Source organism: Rattus norvegicus, chromosome 2 (assembly GCF_021556685.1).
Source record: "Rattus norvegicus strain SHRSP/BbbUtx chromosome 2, alternate assembly SHRSP_T2T, whole genome shotgun sequence".
NCBI classification, from domain to species: domain Eukaryota; kingdom Metazoa; phylum Chordata; class Mammalia; order Rodentia; family Muridae; genus Rattus; species Rattus norvegicus.
In genome coordinates, this window is record NC_141535.1 from 37,030,271 (window position 1) to 37,044,487 (window position 14,217).

Sequence of the window (14,217 nt, forward strand, 5' to 3'; positions counted from 1 at the left end):
GCTGTGGGAACTTACCAGATGCTAATCGCTGAACAATTTGGCTATTTCTGTAGGCTGAAAACGGGGTGTTGCATGTGTGGGCATGATTATGCACATGTGCTTACTTGTTTAGTTTTGGGTAAATGAACTGTCTGTCCTCATTCAAACCTTTCTAGAGTCTTGTCAAAGAGGGCTCATCTCTTGCTTTGTGAAGCCCTATGATGAGTCATTTTTTTAATTAAAATTGTTTTTATTTTATGTATATGGCTACTTTGCCTGCCTCTGTATATCACCTAGTACCTTCAGAAGTCAGAAGTGGGTATTAGGTTTCTCAGAATTAGAGTTACAGATGTTTGTTAGCCAGCATGTGAGTGTTAGAAGTCAAATCTGGATCCTTCGTAAAAGTGGCTTGTGCTGTTAACCACAGAACCATCTATTCAGCCCCCACTCTGAGGAATTCATATAGTCATTGTTAGCCACGGGTTAGAAAACACAGCGGACAGTCTTTAGCTCTTCTAGATACAGTTTACTTAAAGATGAAATTTTTATGTTTAGTATATGTTTTATACTGTAATTTATAAATGTGATTGTAGCTTATTTCTGTGGTCATGAAATAATTCATTGTAAATAGGTTTTTCCTCTTCACTCCCACCGTGTGTGTGTGTGTGTGTGTGTGTGTGTGTGTGTGTGTGTGTGTAACCCAGGGCCTTGTACATGCTAAGTATGTTCTCTGCCATTTAGCCAAACTCACGTCTCCTGTGATACCTTTAAAAAGAAATGTGTGTATATACTGTGGATTAAACCTATGTCCTTCACATGCTATGTACATACTCTGCCTCTGAGCTAACCTTCTTCTGCCTATAATATCTTTAAAAAGAATGAAGTAAAACACAGCAGTATTTTGCATGCTGCTGTAAAGGTAAATATTCATTTGTCAAGGTTTAAAAAACAACTATTAATGTTTGTTTATATTTGGCATTCATTCTTGTATCTGTGTTCATACGTGTGACTGCACTTTTATCTTCCTGTATGTAGGTGACCAGGGTAGATATTGAGACTCTTTGGGAACTGGCGAATATTGCTAGTCTTGCTACTGCTTGCTCCAGAGATCCCCTGTCTTTACATTTTAATGCTAGAATTACAAGTGAGCACCATACCCACTTGCATTTATATGGGTTTAGGGGACCCGAACTCTGACTCTGACTGAGTCATTTCCCTAGCCCCTAGTTTGTTGAACTTTATTTTTTCTGGTCTGTATGTATGTGCGTACATGTGTTTGTGTTTGTGTGTGTGTGCACTCACACAAGTGTGTTTATTCCTGGATTGTGATGTAAAATGTATTTCTTACTGTAGGTAGCTGTAAAGAAATATTTGAAAAATATTGAAATACTTGTTTTAGTTTATATAGTAAAAGTGAAATAAAAAGTTTGTAAGGTATGTGTCTACTTGTAAAGGTGAGAAGTTCTTTGTTAACGTTAACAAGCCCTTTTCCTGGCAACGTTTAGACATTATTAATGACTAAACTATGTGTGTTAGAAATCTTAAGGTATGTGTAAATTGACTAAACTTCCATTTTGTTACATTTACTTTTGTTTTCATATTTGTTCTAGGAGATTCAGGTGTCTGGGGTTTGAAAAAAAATTTTGCTTTACTGGAGCTTTTAGAACGTTTGCAAAATGGACATATTGGTCAGTATGGAGCTGCAGAAGAAGCCCTTGGGATATCTGGAGAGGTACTCATGGACCTTGTTGAAATATTTACTTCAAGATGCTTTTGTAATCCTAAAATGTTTTCCAATATTTGTACAATATTACCTTATTTGCTGTATCTGTGAGAATTTAGGAACACAAGTTTTTATGACATTACAATTCTAAAGTAGCTACTGTTCTCAAAAATAAAACAATTAAATTTGTTGAAGTTCTTTGTCTAATCTACTTTATGAGAAACTCTTCCCTCCCACAATTTAGTTATGTGTGAGGAAAAACCTTTAAGGTAGAACATTATAAGAGAATAAGAGAAATGTTTAATCTACATTAGTACAGAAAGTTTAAAGCTGAGCCTCAACAGCACAGTTCAAGAAAGGATAAACAAACGTTAGGAGAGACCATTCAGGTTAGAGGAGAGCTAGTTTAAATGTAACAGTGAAGGCTGAGGAAGTTGCTGCTATTAAATATTTTCAAAACAGTAAGAAAAAAGTTAAATGGTATGATTGATGTATGCTATCCCGACAAGCAGATATCTGGTAGGTATTGCCAACAACAAGTGACAACACATAGGTAGCATTTTAACAGTTGTTTGCACAGCTTATTTAACAAAGGAAAGATCTGTGTATAGAAGAATATTTGTAGTGAATAACTGTTAATAGTGTTAGTTTTGGACTTTAAAAACTGAGTATTTGATTTAAGAAGAAAAAACTCCAACAGATTAATTGTAACTTCCCTTTGGTGATTTCTTTCTATTTATAATGAATTGGAAAAATGATTTCTGAATTGAAGCATTACTCCTGTATAAAATTTCTACAAGTCTTTCATATATTATATCTTCTATCTTTATTTTAAAAACATTAGAATATTATGTACTGTTGATCTCATAAATTATTTATAAGGTCTAGAAAACGATATGAGAATTTTATGCTACAAATACACATTATTATTGCAAAGTAAATTGTTTCAATCTTTGCATTAAGATTTACTTTGATAATAAATGATATCATTTGTGTATTATCTATTATTTCTGGAAGAATAAACAAATGTTTCCTTTGCCAGTTACAGCTTTTTAATATTATATGGAAGCTTGCAAAGCATTCCTTATTATCTAGAAGTTATTTTATACACGTCAATGCCTTTTAGAAAGACTTTGGTATGGTTCAGTGCAGAGTACTTCATTACTACGGAAGAAACCCTGGGTTTAAGTACCTGGACCACAAACAAATAAAATGCTTTGTGATACTTAAAGTTAAAAATAATATTTAGCAGCTGACATAAAGGGCTTATTAGTTCTTTTCTAAATCTGTGGTTTTAGTCATGATTGTAGAAATCCATCCACCTATGGAGCTGTAGCCCATCTTAAGGCAGGGCGTCTTGTGTTTTCAAGCTAATTCAGTACCTTACTATCAGGTTATTGATGCAGCATAGTGCTGATTTTCTTTCTTTGCATAGTCACGGCAGGTAACTAAAGCATTGGGAATTTAAGTCCGTCTTTAAGAATCATGTTTCTGTGGTTCTGCTTCTGAAAATTTAATGGAAGAGGTCTTTGCCTTTTGACTCTATGAGATGTCTTTGTATGTAGTTCAATGGCAGCCCATTTGTCTGGCATTTATAAGGTTCTGGTTCAACCCTCAGCACTTGGGGGGAAAAGGGTATTCATGAGAATAAATTTACTTTTGCTTCAAATAATATCCTGTGTTGATAATTAGTCTCAGAAATAGCTTATTACTTAATAATTTTTAGTGGATAGGTGGCACATGACCTTTATACTTACCAGTATATTTTCGTTATTTAATAAAATTTGTGTGAGGCCATAGATGTTTACTGAATGCTTGTTCTGGGCCCAACAGACCAAACCAATACAGAGTTTAAGCTTAGTTTAGTTAATCGAGGAAGTTGGACTTTGGGTGGTTGAAGAACTCCCATGACCAACTAGCTAAGCTGTATCCAGCTGATGCGTTGAGTAAACTGTGGCTAGTTGTTCTCTGTGCCCTCCTTCTGTTTTGTAATGTGTTATTGCATCATGGATTAATGTCCAGAACTCCATTTGACTCTAGAAGCCACATATTTTGAAGATCATTTGCTTTGTTTACTTTGGTTTTCTTCATTCAGTTTCTTAGTTCTTTGTTTCTATTTGGAATGATTGACTTAACAAATTTCCTTTATTAATATCATATGTGAGCCTGGTAAGTTAAGTAGAAAAGATTGTGGGGTTTTGTAGTTCAAAATTTGCCATGCGTTAATGAGTGGTTCAGTTTTAAGGCATTAATTTTTATTTATTAGAGTATCATTCGCTGTGATGAAGATGAAGCTCACGTTGCATCTGTGTACTGCACTGTGTGTGCGACTCACTTGTGCTCAGAGTGTTCTCAAGTCACTCATTCTACAAAGACACTGGCCAAGCATAGGCGAGTGCCTCTAGCTGATAAACCTCATGAGAAGACCATGTGCTGTCAGCACCAGGTACATGCCATTGAGTTTGTTTGCTTGGAAGAAGCTTGTCAAACTAGTCCTCTCATGTGCTGTGTCTGCAAAGAATATGGAAAACACCAGGGTCACAAGGTACGCACTGCATTCCGTCGGGTGACGAGTTATGTCACCAGCTTTCGTTGGCCTGTTTGCTTATTCAAAGACAGAAACAAACTTTAACTTTTGAAGACAGCTAAGTGACTAATGAGTTAGTATCAGTAATGTGGAAAGAGTTGAGAATTTTAATTTCAGAATGGTATTTCAGAGAGACTTTGTGATTATTTCTAGCAGGATACAGAAAATCTCATCTTTATGTGCATGTGTTTATAATACACTGTACTGCTCTGACAATGTATCTATTGATAACTCTTATGATTTGGACAATCTCTTGATTTCTTGTATAGAAACCATGAACAATACTTGAACTTCCAAATTCTGATTTCTCTGTAGTCTGCCTCTTAAAAAGAAGTGAAAATAAATTCGTATTTTTTGTCTTCTTACACTGTACTTGTTTGAAAGCTACTGTGACAGATGTTCATTTACATTAAAAGGGTTTTAAGTAGTTTTTGTAAATCACTATACACCTTTGTGAACTCCTTCCTACAATTGTGTTGTATGTATAGCACTCAGTACTGGAGCCAGAAGCTAACCAGATCCGAGCGTCAATTTTAGACATGGCTCACTGCATACGAACCTTCACTGAGGAGATCTCAGATTATTCCAGAAAATTAGTTGGGATTGTTCAGCACATTGAAGGAGGAGAACAAATAGTGGAAGATGGAATTGGAATGGCTCACACGGAACACGTATGGATTCTTTTCTTCCCTCTTTGTCTTCTCAGCCTTTTTCATTCTCATCTTTGCATCTTCTAGTAAATACCGCACAGTTACAGCGTGCTAGCACTACACTGGACACTGCACATGGACTGGTGTCCACAGTCTATCAGAGAGTTTCAAGTCTGGTAATTATTTTGCATTGTGGGTAGGGAAATACAGTACTCTTGGCAGTACATAAAAGCTATAACTCATTATGTAGTTTATGGATATTTAGACTGAGATTTGAAGGAATTCTGTCAGAGAAAAGAGTGGGTTGGGAATGTTTGGAGCTTTGAGCTGGGCTTGACAAGAAGAAAAATTAAAGAGTTAAAGACCAAGTAAGTTCCTGCAGAACCTATTAGTCAGGCTGGAGAGGTTAGCACTTCAACTTCAGGGTAATGTGAGCCATGAGACTGTTGACATAGGAGCAAGATCACAATTACATTAAAAACTGTTACTATTAAATATAGAAAGTGAATTGGAAGGAGGAAGCATGGAAGCAGGAAGACACTATTGAAATCATTGAGTTTTCAGATGATTATGTCCTGCAGTACTGGAGTTGCAGTAATGAAGAAGGATTGGGATTTTAAAGAATAGTATTACTTGTCGGTATTGCGTGGTGGGTAATGTGGTTGGTCGGGAAGGTAACCAACCCTCATCAGATGAGAAGTTGTGAGGAGCAGTTTGCTGGAGGTGCTGGCAGTAAAGCATTGCTAGATTCTGGAAATGGTTTGTGGTCAGCAGAATTCGCTAAGACCAGTCATGGAATATGAAAGAGATGTTCAGGATAAGTTGTTTTCTTTCTTTCTCTCTTTTTAACTTGAATAACTTGGATAGTTGAATAACTTGAATAACTTGGAAGATACTGTTTACTAAGGTAGAGGTAATTAGGTTTGGAGATGAGGAAAACTGGAAATTAGATTCAATTTTGCTTTAGATATGATTTATAAACACTTAAATATTCAAAGTTCATAGTTAAACAGAAAGTTCTAATGGATAGATTAAAATCTATATGGGTGTAGATGGTATTTAGATTTTAATATTTTACATATAAAATATTTAAGGTTTTAGTTGTTTTAGAATTTACTTGTGTCTTCATAGGTCCCAGGTACTGCAGAGAATGCACGATCATGTGTCAGAGCTTATTTTTCTGATTTGCATGAAACTCTTTGTCGTCAAGAAGAAATGGCTCTCAGTGTTGTTGATGCCCATGTTCGAGAAAAACTGATTTGGCTTAGGCAGCAACAAGAGGATATGACTATTCTCTTGTCCCAGGTTTCAACAGCCTGTCTCCATTGTGAAAAGACTTTGCAGCAGGTAGGTAATTTAAATGTAGTTAGGCTGTACTTCTAATGTCAAGTGTACAATTATCAAGATAGGCTCTTTTATTAATTTGGTGACTGGGTTCTACTGAGTATGTTAGCATTGGTCTTTGGACCTGGTCTCTAATCCCAATCCCCAGCCATATTAGTGTCTCCTGTCCATGTGCTTTTCCTGTCATAAAGCTATTGGCTTTAGGAGTCTGCAATGTCCTTCTTCAATCATGCCATCCATTTGCATATGTTCTGTCTTCCAGGGCAGAGTGTATTCTTTTCCTTCAGTGGAACTCTTCCTTCTTCACGGTCTCACTCAGATGTTTACTCTTGGGATCTTTAATTCATTACCTAGTTTACCGATGATTTACTTATTTTGATAAATGAGATTCAGGTTTATCCTAACAAAAATGTCACAAATGGGCAATATAGGGATAATTATTGCTTTAGGAGTTCTTGGAAAACTGCAGTCTATATTTTAACTTTACTGCTGGGCTACTAATAATTTTTCTGATTTCAAATTATAGTTTAGAATGTTAACCAATGTCAATGTCTTCCTTATAAGTCTCATTATACAGAGTGCTGCCAGCCTACAAGCTCATTGTTAGCCCTGCTTGTTGTTGAGCCCTTGTCTATGGACTTGTAGAGATTGCTGTGGTTCTAGCTTGTTCTCTCTGGCTATGATAAAATGCGACAGAAACCGTATTGGTGCTGGAAAGGGGTTTATTTGTCTTACAGGTAACAGTCCATCAATGAGGGAAACCAAGGAAAAAAGGTGGAGACAGGAATTGAACCAGACACTGGCGGGATGCTACATAAGGGGGTGGTTTTCCTTGGCTTGTTCAGCGACTTTCCTTACATAGCCCAGACCCACCCAGCCTTGACTGGGCCGTCTAACATCAATTAGCAATCAAGAAAGTGTGCACAGACATGTCCCCAGGGCAAACCAATGGAAGCACTTCCTCCTTGGTATACCCTTTTCCTATGTGTGTCCACCTCATGACCAAGATATATCACAATGTACATGCCATTTATTATGTTGTCTTGTAATCCTAGTGTTACTTTTGTAAATTCTACTTTTGATACTGGGACTAGAACTGTGCAAGTATGTGTATTCTAGATTCTACATGTGTCCTCTAGCTTTATCTTGGGCATTTTTAATAGGGAGTAAGAAAGGGAAGCCGGAAGGCAGGAAGCAGCTTGCTGTGGGTTGCTCTTGACTTGGAGTTCCTATGAATTGAATCACTTCATGGATGAGGAAACCAAGTTTTTGAAAAGCTCAGTTTTAGCCTCATGTGTTCTTCCTTGCAGGTTTATTTCATTTCCATGGGCACTGCACACATGTGATGCACAGGCAAAAACATAGGCAAAACACTCATGTTTAAATAAAAACTTTTTTTTTTTCATTTCTCCTACTTCAAATATTTGTCATTTTATTCTTGGTCATGTTCTAAATGTGAAGTGATTAATAGATTTATTCAAATAAAAATTTGAAAATTAAAAAAAGAAATTTATGTAGCTGTGTGTGGTAATACACACCTTTATCCTAGGGAAGCATAATTAGGTTGATCTCTGTGAGTTTAAGGCTGGCCTGATCTACAAAGTGAATTCCAGATCAGCCAGGGCTATATAGTGAGACACTGTCTCAAAATAATAATAAAAGAATTTGTATGTATATGTGTGTATACATCTGTACTGTGAAAGTATATATGTATGTCCAGATGTACATATTTACATATGAAGACCACAGGACAGTTTCAGGTGTCATACTAAGGACTGCTGTGTACCTCCTTTCTCAAATGGTCTTCCTGAGTCTTAGGGATCCTCCTATTTCTCACTCCTGAGAAATGTGTTCTGGAGAATAATTACAATAGCCCCATCTTCAGTTTTGAGTGAGTGAATTTATCAAGCCAAACTCAAAGAAGTTGTGACAGATGATAGATACGTAAATGGATGATTGATGGATGGATAGAAAGACAGAAAGTAAGGAAAATGTTAAACTGGGTGCTCAAAACATCCATCAAATTATGTGTTTATACTATTCAGCAGAAATAAGCTGCAGAAGTTAAGGCAGACAGCTGGAGTTTCCAATTGAGCTTTCTCTTCATGGATGAACTTCCTGTGGTTGAACTTTGTGCTGCTTTCACTTATATCATGGGGTAAACAATAGTAACACATTATGATTTTTCTTCTAGCTGTTCCTAAGAACATGATGTGTGCTGGCTAGTTTTATGTCAACTTTACATAGGCTAAAGTGATTTTGGAAGATGGGATTGCATTTGAGGAAATGCCCCACTTTGGATCTGCCTGTGGGCAACCCTGTGATACAGGTTTTTTTTTTTTGTTTTGTTTTTCTTTTTTTTTGATTGATGATGATGTATGTGGGTCCAGCTCACTGTAGGTGATGCCATCCTTAGGCTGGTAGTCCTGGATGCTATAACAAAACAGACTGAACAAGTCATGGGGAGCAAGCCAGTAAGTACTCCTCTGTAGTTTCTGCATCAGTGCTGGACTGTGATGTGAAACTGTAAGCTCAAATGAACCCTTCCTCTCCAAGTTGCTTTTGGTTATGGTGGTGTATCATAGCAATAGGATCCTAAGACATATTTTCATTCTTTATTTCTTTTGCTGTTCCCTTTCTTACTTATCACAGTTAAGTTACCATTCCATTCCCAGACAAGGGGTCTTAGAAGACACAATGTAAACAGACGTGGCTCTGAAGTGGGGAAGCAACCCCAGTTCCTGAGCCAGCCGCTCAGTAAGCTCAAACAACACATGACAGTTTACCAATGTAATACACCTTACCTTTCTGCAACAGTACCTGGCTTTTTACATAGGTTCTGGGAATTGAATTTGAGTTCTCATGCTTGTAAGGCAAGCCTTTTACCAACTGCTAAGCTCCTAAAATTTAGTTTTAATGCTGTAATGTTAAAGGTCTTTTGTTGAAAGTTGATAAAATCTCCATTTTTTAAAAGAAAAACTTTATGGGAAATACCATTTTGTTTTCTAGGATGATTGCAGAGTTGTCTTGGCAAAACAAGAAATCACAAGATTATTAGAAACACTGCAGAAACAGCAGCAGCAGTTTACAGAAGTTGCAGATCATATTCAGTTGGATGCCAGTATTCCAGTCACTTTTACAAAGGTGATGTGCTGTCCTTTGTTTTTACTTATGCTTTCTGCAAATTGTGAGTAGCAGAAAATCGAAATCAACTTAAAGAGAACACTAGGAAATTCATGAGTTGTAGAATTTAAAGAAAAGCTGCAATCAGTGGGGAATAGAAACAAACGAGACTAAGTCTCTGACCTTATTTCCTGGTTTAATTGGAATTGTACCCAAAGCATACTTATTTTATATTTCTTTTTTTTTTTTTTTTTTTTTTTTTGGTTCTTTTTTTCGGAGCTGGGGACCGAACCCAGGGCCTTGTGCTTCCTAGGCAAGCGCTCTACCACTGAGCTAAATCCCCAACCCCTTATTTTATATTTCTAATACATTATTGGTACTATCAAGTATTCAGCTAATAATTCAAAATTTCTCAAATTTTTTCCAAAGTAAAAATATATTGAGACTATCACTTAGCCTTGGATTTTCTGTAACCTGAGCCTCCTTTCTCTGCCTCCCAATTGCTGGTGTTATTGATTAGAAGCCACCATGCCTGGCTTCTAATCAAATTCCTAATTGTTTTTGTTTTGAGAGAGGCTCCAAAGAAGGCTGATAATGTGTTTGAAGTATTATACCTTTTTATAATGGGTTCTAGTGATTTAAAAACATTCATGAACTCTATTTTATTTCCTATTTTTAGGAAACAATTAAACAATTAAAACAGGAACACCCTAATAGAAGAAAGGGTAGGGAGGATGGGAATAAGGGGTTTCCATAAACCGGGAAAGGGTTTTATATTTGAGATTCAAATATAAAAATATCCAATAAAAAAGAATAATAAAAATAAAGAGGCTATAAATGAGAGTTGGGGGTAGCTTGGAGGGTCTGGATGAAATAAAAGAGAGGAACGTGATATAATTTTATTTCAATTAGAAACACATTAAAGTGAAAAAAAATGTTTACATAGTTGAAAGCCCAATTTGCAGTGCAGAATTCATTCAGGTACACCTCTGTCTCTGATTTCTGATGCTTTTCACTCTGTTCACTATAAAAAACAAGACCATTTAGAGTTTTTCTTAGCTCATCTTCTTTCAAAAGCTAGAGACAAATGTTCCTGTTTTACATACTTTCTCCATTTTTTTTTTTTTTTGAGCTGGGGACTGAACCCAGGGCCTTGCGTTTGCTATGCAAGCGCTCTACCACTGAGCTAAATCCCCAACCCTACTTTTTCCATTTTTAAAGGTGGACTGCCTTTTACTAAAGTGCACATCTTTTTTTTTTTTTTTTCTTTTTCTTTTTTTCGGAGCTGGGGACCGAACCCAGGGCCTTGCGCTTCCTAGGCAAGCGCTCTACCACTGAGCTAAATCCCCAGCCCCCGGATTTTAGATTCTTTTAAAAGATATGCGTAGGGGTGTATGTCTGTGCACTACATGTGTGGAGTGCACATGTAGGCTAGAAGGTAGTGTTGAAGTTACAGGGAGTTGTGAACTGCCATATGTGTGCAGGAAATTTAACCCAGGTCCTCTGGAAGAGTAGCAAGCCATTTTAAAAGATGAACCATTTTTCTCCACCTCCTGTATCTTCAAGCCCCCATTTTCAGTTCTTATGGTGATATACTCCAAAAATGAAATTAGTGGATCCTGTAGTAAAGTTTTTGAATTAAAAGATCTTAATTTTGATTTTGTTTTGACAAAGGGTTATATGTAGCTGATGCTGGCCTCAGACATACTATATAGCTAAGGATAACATTGAGCTAATGGTCCTTACAACTCAACATCCAATGGCATTCCAGGCATGTGTCAGCACCCCAGGTTTATGTAGTGCTGGGCATGAACCCATACAAATAATCCATGCAAGGCAGGCATTTAGCCACAAGCTCTATCTGTAGCCTTGTTTTTATGTTAGTAGGAATTTTTGTGATATTTCACATATTGTTAACATATCAAAATCTTACTGTTGTTTTTCTACATTTTGGGTTCGTAGCCATCTTACTGTGTATGAGATTTTATCTTATTGGGGTGGGGTTTTGCATTTCTTTGTTTCTTTGTTTCTTTTCATATGCTTTTTGTCCATTTGTCATGAGCAGTTTTATCAGAGCTTGGTTCACTTTTTAATTGGGTTGAATTTTTGTTGTTTAACAGTTCTTTATGTATCCTGGGTATTTATCAATCCTATATCTGCTTTTGATTTCTAGATATTTTGTTACATTTGGTAAATTTCTTTTTTACTTATGATTATGACCTGTTATGCACAAAGGTTTTTCTTTTTTTTTTAATCTTTATTAACTTGAGTATTTCTTATTTACATTTTGATTGTTATTCCCTTCCCAGTTTCTGGGCCAACGTCCCCCTAGTCCCTCCCCCTCCCCGTCTAAATGGGTTTCCCCTCCCCATCCTCCCCCCATTACCGCCCTCCCCCCAACAATCTAGTTCACTGGGGTTCAGTCTTGGCAGGACCCAGGGCTTCCCCTTCCACTGGTGATCTTACTAGGATATTCAATACTACCTATGAGGTCAGAGTCCAGGGTCAGTCCATGTATAGTCTTTAGGTAGTGGCTTAGTCCCTGGAAGCTCTGGTTGCTTGGCATTGTTGTTCATCTGGGGTCTCAAGCCCCTTCAAGCTCTTTCAGTCCTTTCTCTGATTCCTTCAACGGGGTTCCTATTCTCAGTTCAGTGGTTTGCTGCTGGCATTGGCCTATGTATTTGCTGTATAATGGCTGTGTCTCTCAGGAGAGATCTACATCCGGTTCCTGTTCTTGTCGGCCTGCACTTCTTTGCTTCATCCATCTTATCTAGTTTGGTGGCTGTATATATATGGGCCACATGTGGGGTAGGCTCTGAATGGGTGTTCCTTCTGCTTCTGTTCTAAACTTTGCCTCCTTATTTCCTGCCAAGGGTATTCTTGTTCCCCTTTTAAAGAAGGAGTGAAGCATTCACATTTTGATCATCCTTCTTGAGTTTCATGTGTTCTGTGCATCTAGGGTAATTCAAGCATTTGGGCTAATAGCCACTTATCAGTGAGTGCATACCATGTGTGTTTTTCTGTGATTGGGTTACCTCACTCAGGATGATATTTTCCAGTTCCATCCATTTGCCTATGAATTTCATAAAGTCATTGTTTTTGATAGCTGAGTAATATTCCATTGTGTAGATGTACCACATTTTCTGTATCCATTCCTCTGTTGAAGGGCATCAGGGTTCTTTCCAGCTTCTGGCTATTATAAATAAGGCTGCTATGAACATAGTGGAACATGTGTCTTTGTTATATGTTGGGGCATCTTTTGGGTATATGCCCAAGAGATGTATAGCTGGGTCCTCAGGCAGTTCAATATCCAATTTTCTGAGGAACCTCCAGACTGATTTCCAGAATGGTTGTACCAGTCTGCAATCCCACCAACAATGGAGGAGTGTTCCTCTTTCTCCGCATCCTCGCCAGCATCTGCTGTCACCTGAGTTTTTGATCTTATCCATCCCCACTGGTGTGAGGTGAAATCTCAGGGTTGTTTTGATTTGCATTTCCCTTATGACTAAAGATGTTGAGCATTTCTTTAGGTGTTTCTCAGCCATTCGGCATTCCTCAGCTGTGAATTCTTTGTTTAGCTCTGAACCCCATTTTTTTTTTATTAACTTGAGTATTTCTTATTTACATTTCGAGTGTTATTCCCTTTCCCGGTTTCCGGGCAAACATTCCCCTAATCCCTCCCCCCCCCTTCTTTATGGGTGTTCCTCCTGAACCCCATTTTTTAATAGGGTTATTTGTCTCCCTGTGGTCTAACTTCGTGAGTTCTTTGTATATTTTTGATATAAGCCCTCTATCAGATGTAGGATTGGTAAAGATCTTTTCCCAATCTGTTGGTTGCCGTTTTGTCCTAACCACAGTGTCCTTTGCCTTACAAAAGCTTTGCAGTTTTATGAGATCCCATTTGTTGATTCTTGATCTTAGAGCATAAGCCATTGGTGTTTTGTTCAGGAAATTTTCTCTAGTGTCCATGTGTTTGAGATGCTTCCCCACTTTTTCTTCTATTAGTTTGAGTGTATCTGGTTTGATGTGGAGGTCCTTGATCCACTTGGACTTAAGCTTTGTACAGGGTGATAAGCATGGATCGATCTGCATTCTTCTACATGCTGACCTCCAGTTGAACCAGCACCATTTGCTGAAAATGCTTTTTTCCATTGGATGGTTTTGGCTCCTTTGTCAAAAATCAAGTGACCATAGGTGTGTGGGTTCATTTCTGGGTCTTCAGATCTATTCCACTGGTCTATCTGGCTGTCTCTGTACCAATACCATGCAGTTTTTATCACTATTGCTCTGTAATACTGCTTGAGTTCAGGGATAGTGATTCCCCCAGAAGTCCTTCTCTCCCTACTTATTCAATATAGTTCTTGAAGTTCTATCCAGAGCAATCAGACAACAAAAGGAGATCAAGGGGATACAGATTGGAAAAGAAGAAGTCAAAATATCACTATTTGCAGATGATATGATAGTATACTTAAGTGATCCCAAAAGTTCCACCAGAAAACTACTAAAGCTGATAAACAACTTCAGCAAAGTGGCTGGGTATAAAATTAACTCAAATAAATCAGTAGCCTTCCTCTATACAAAAGAGAAACAAGCCGAGAAAGAAATTAGGGACACGACACCCTTCATAATAGTCCCAAATAATATAAAATACCTCGGTGTGACTTTAACCAAGCAAGTGAAAGATCTGTATGATAAGAACTTCAAGCCTCTGAAGAAGGAAGATCTCCCATGCTCATGGATTGGCAGGATTAATATAGTAAAAATGGCCATTTTAACAAAAGCGATCTACAGATTCAATGCAATCCCCATCA

At 37.4% G+C, this 14,217-nt stretch overlaps 1 protein-coding gene across 5 annotated transcripts in view; it reads left to right on the top strand.

The window, feature by feature from the left end:
• Trim23 (tripartite motif-containing 23) overlaps nucleotides 1–14,217 on the top strand; it is a 33,372-nt gene that overhangs the window by 8,759 nt on the left and 10,396 nt on the right. For 3 of the 5 annotated variants that reach the window (XR_015669950.1, NM_001100637.1, XM_087634828.1), the window contains 5 exon segments: nucleotides 1,590–1,711; nucleotides 3,969–4,247; nucleotides 4,778–4,960; nucleotides 6,071–6,286; nucleotides 9,293–9,427. Coding sequence is in view for 4 of the 5 variants with exons in the window: in NM_001100637.1 (NP_001094107.1) it covers nucleotides 1,590–1,711; nucleotides 3,969–4,247; nucleotides 4,778–4,960; nucleotides 6,071–6,286; nucleotides 9,293–9,427 (935 nt within the window). In the remaining variant the exon portion in view is untranslated. 5 annotated transcript variants of the gene reach the window in all.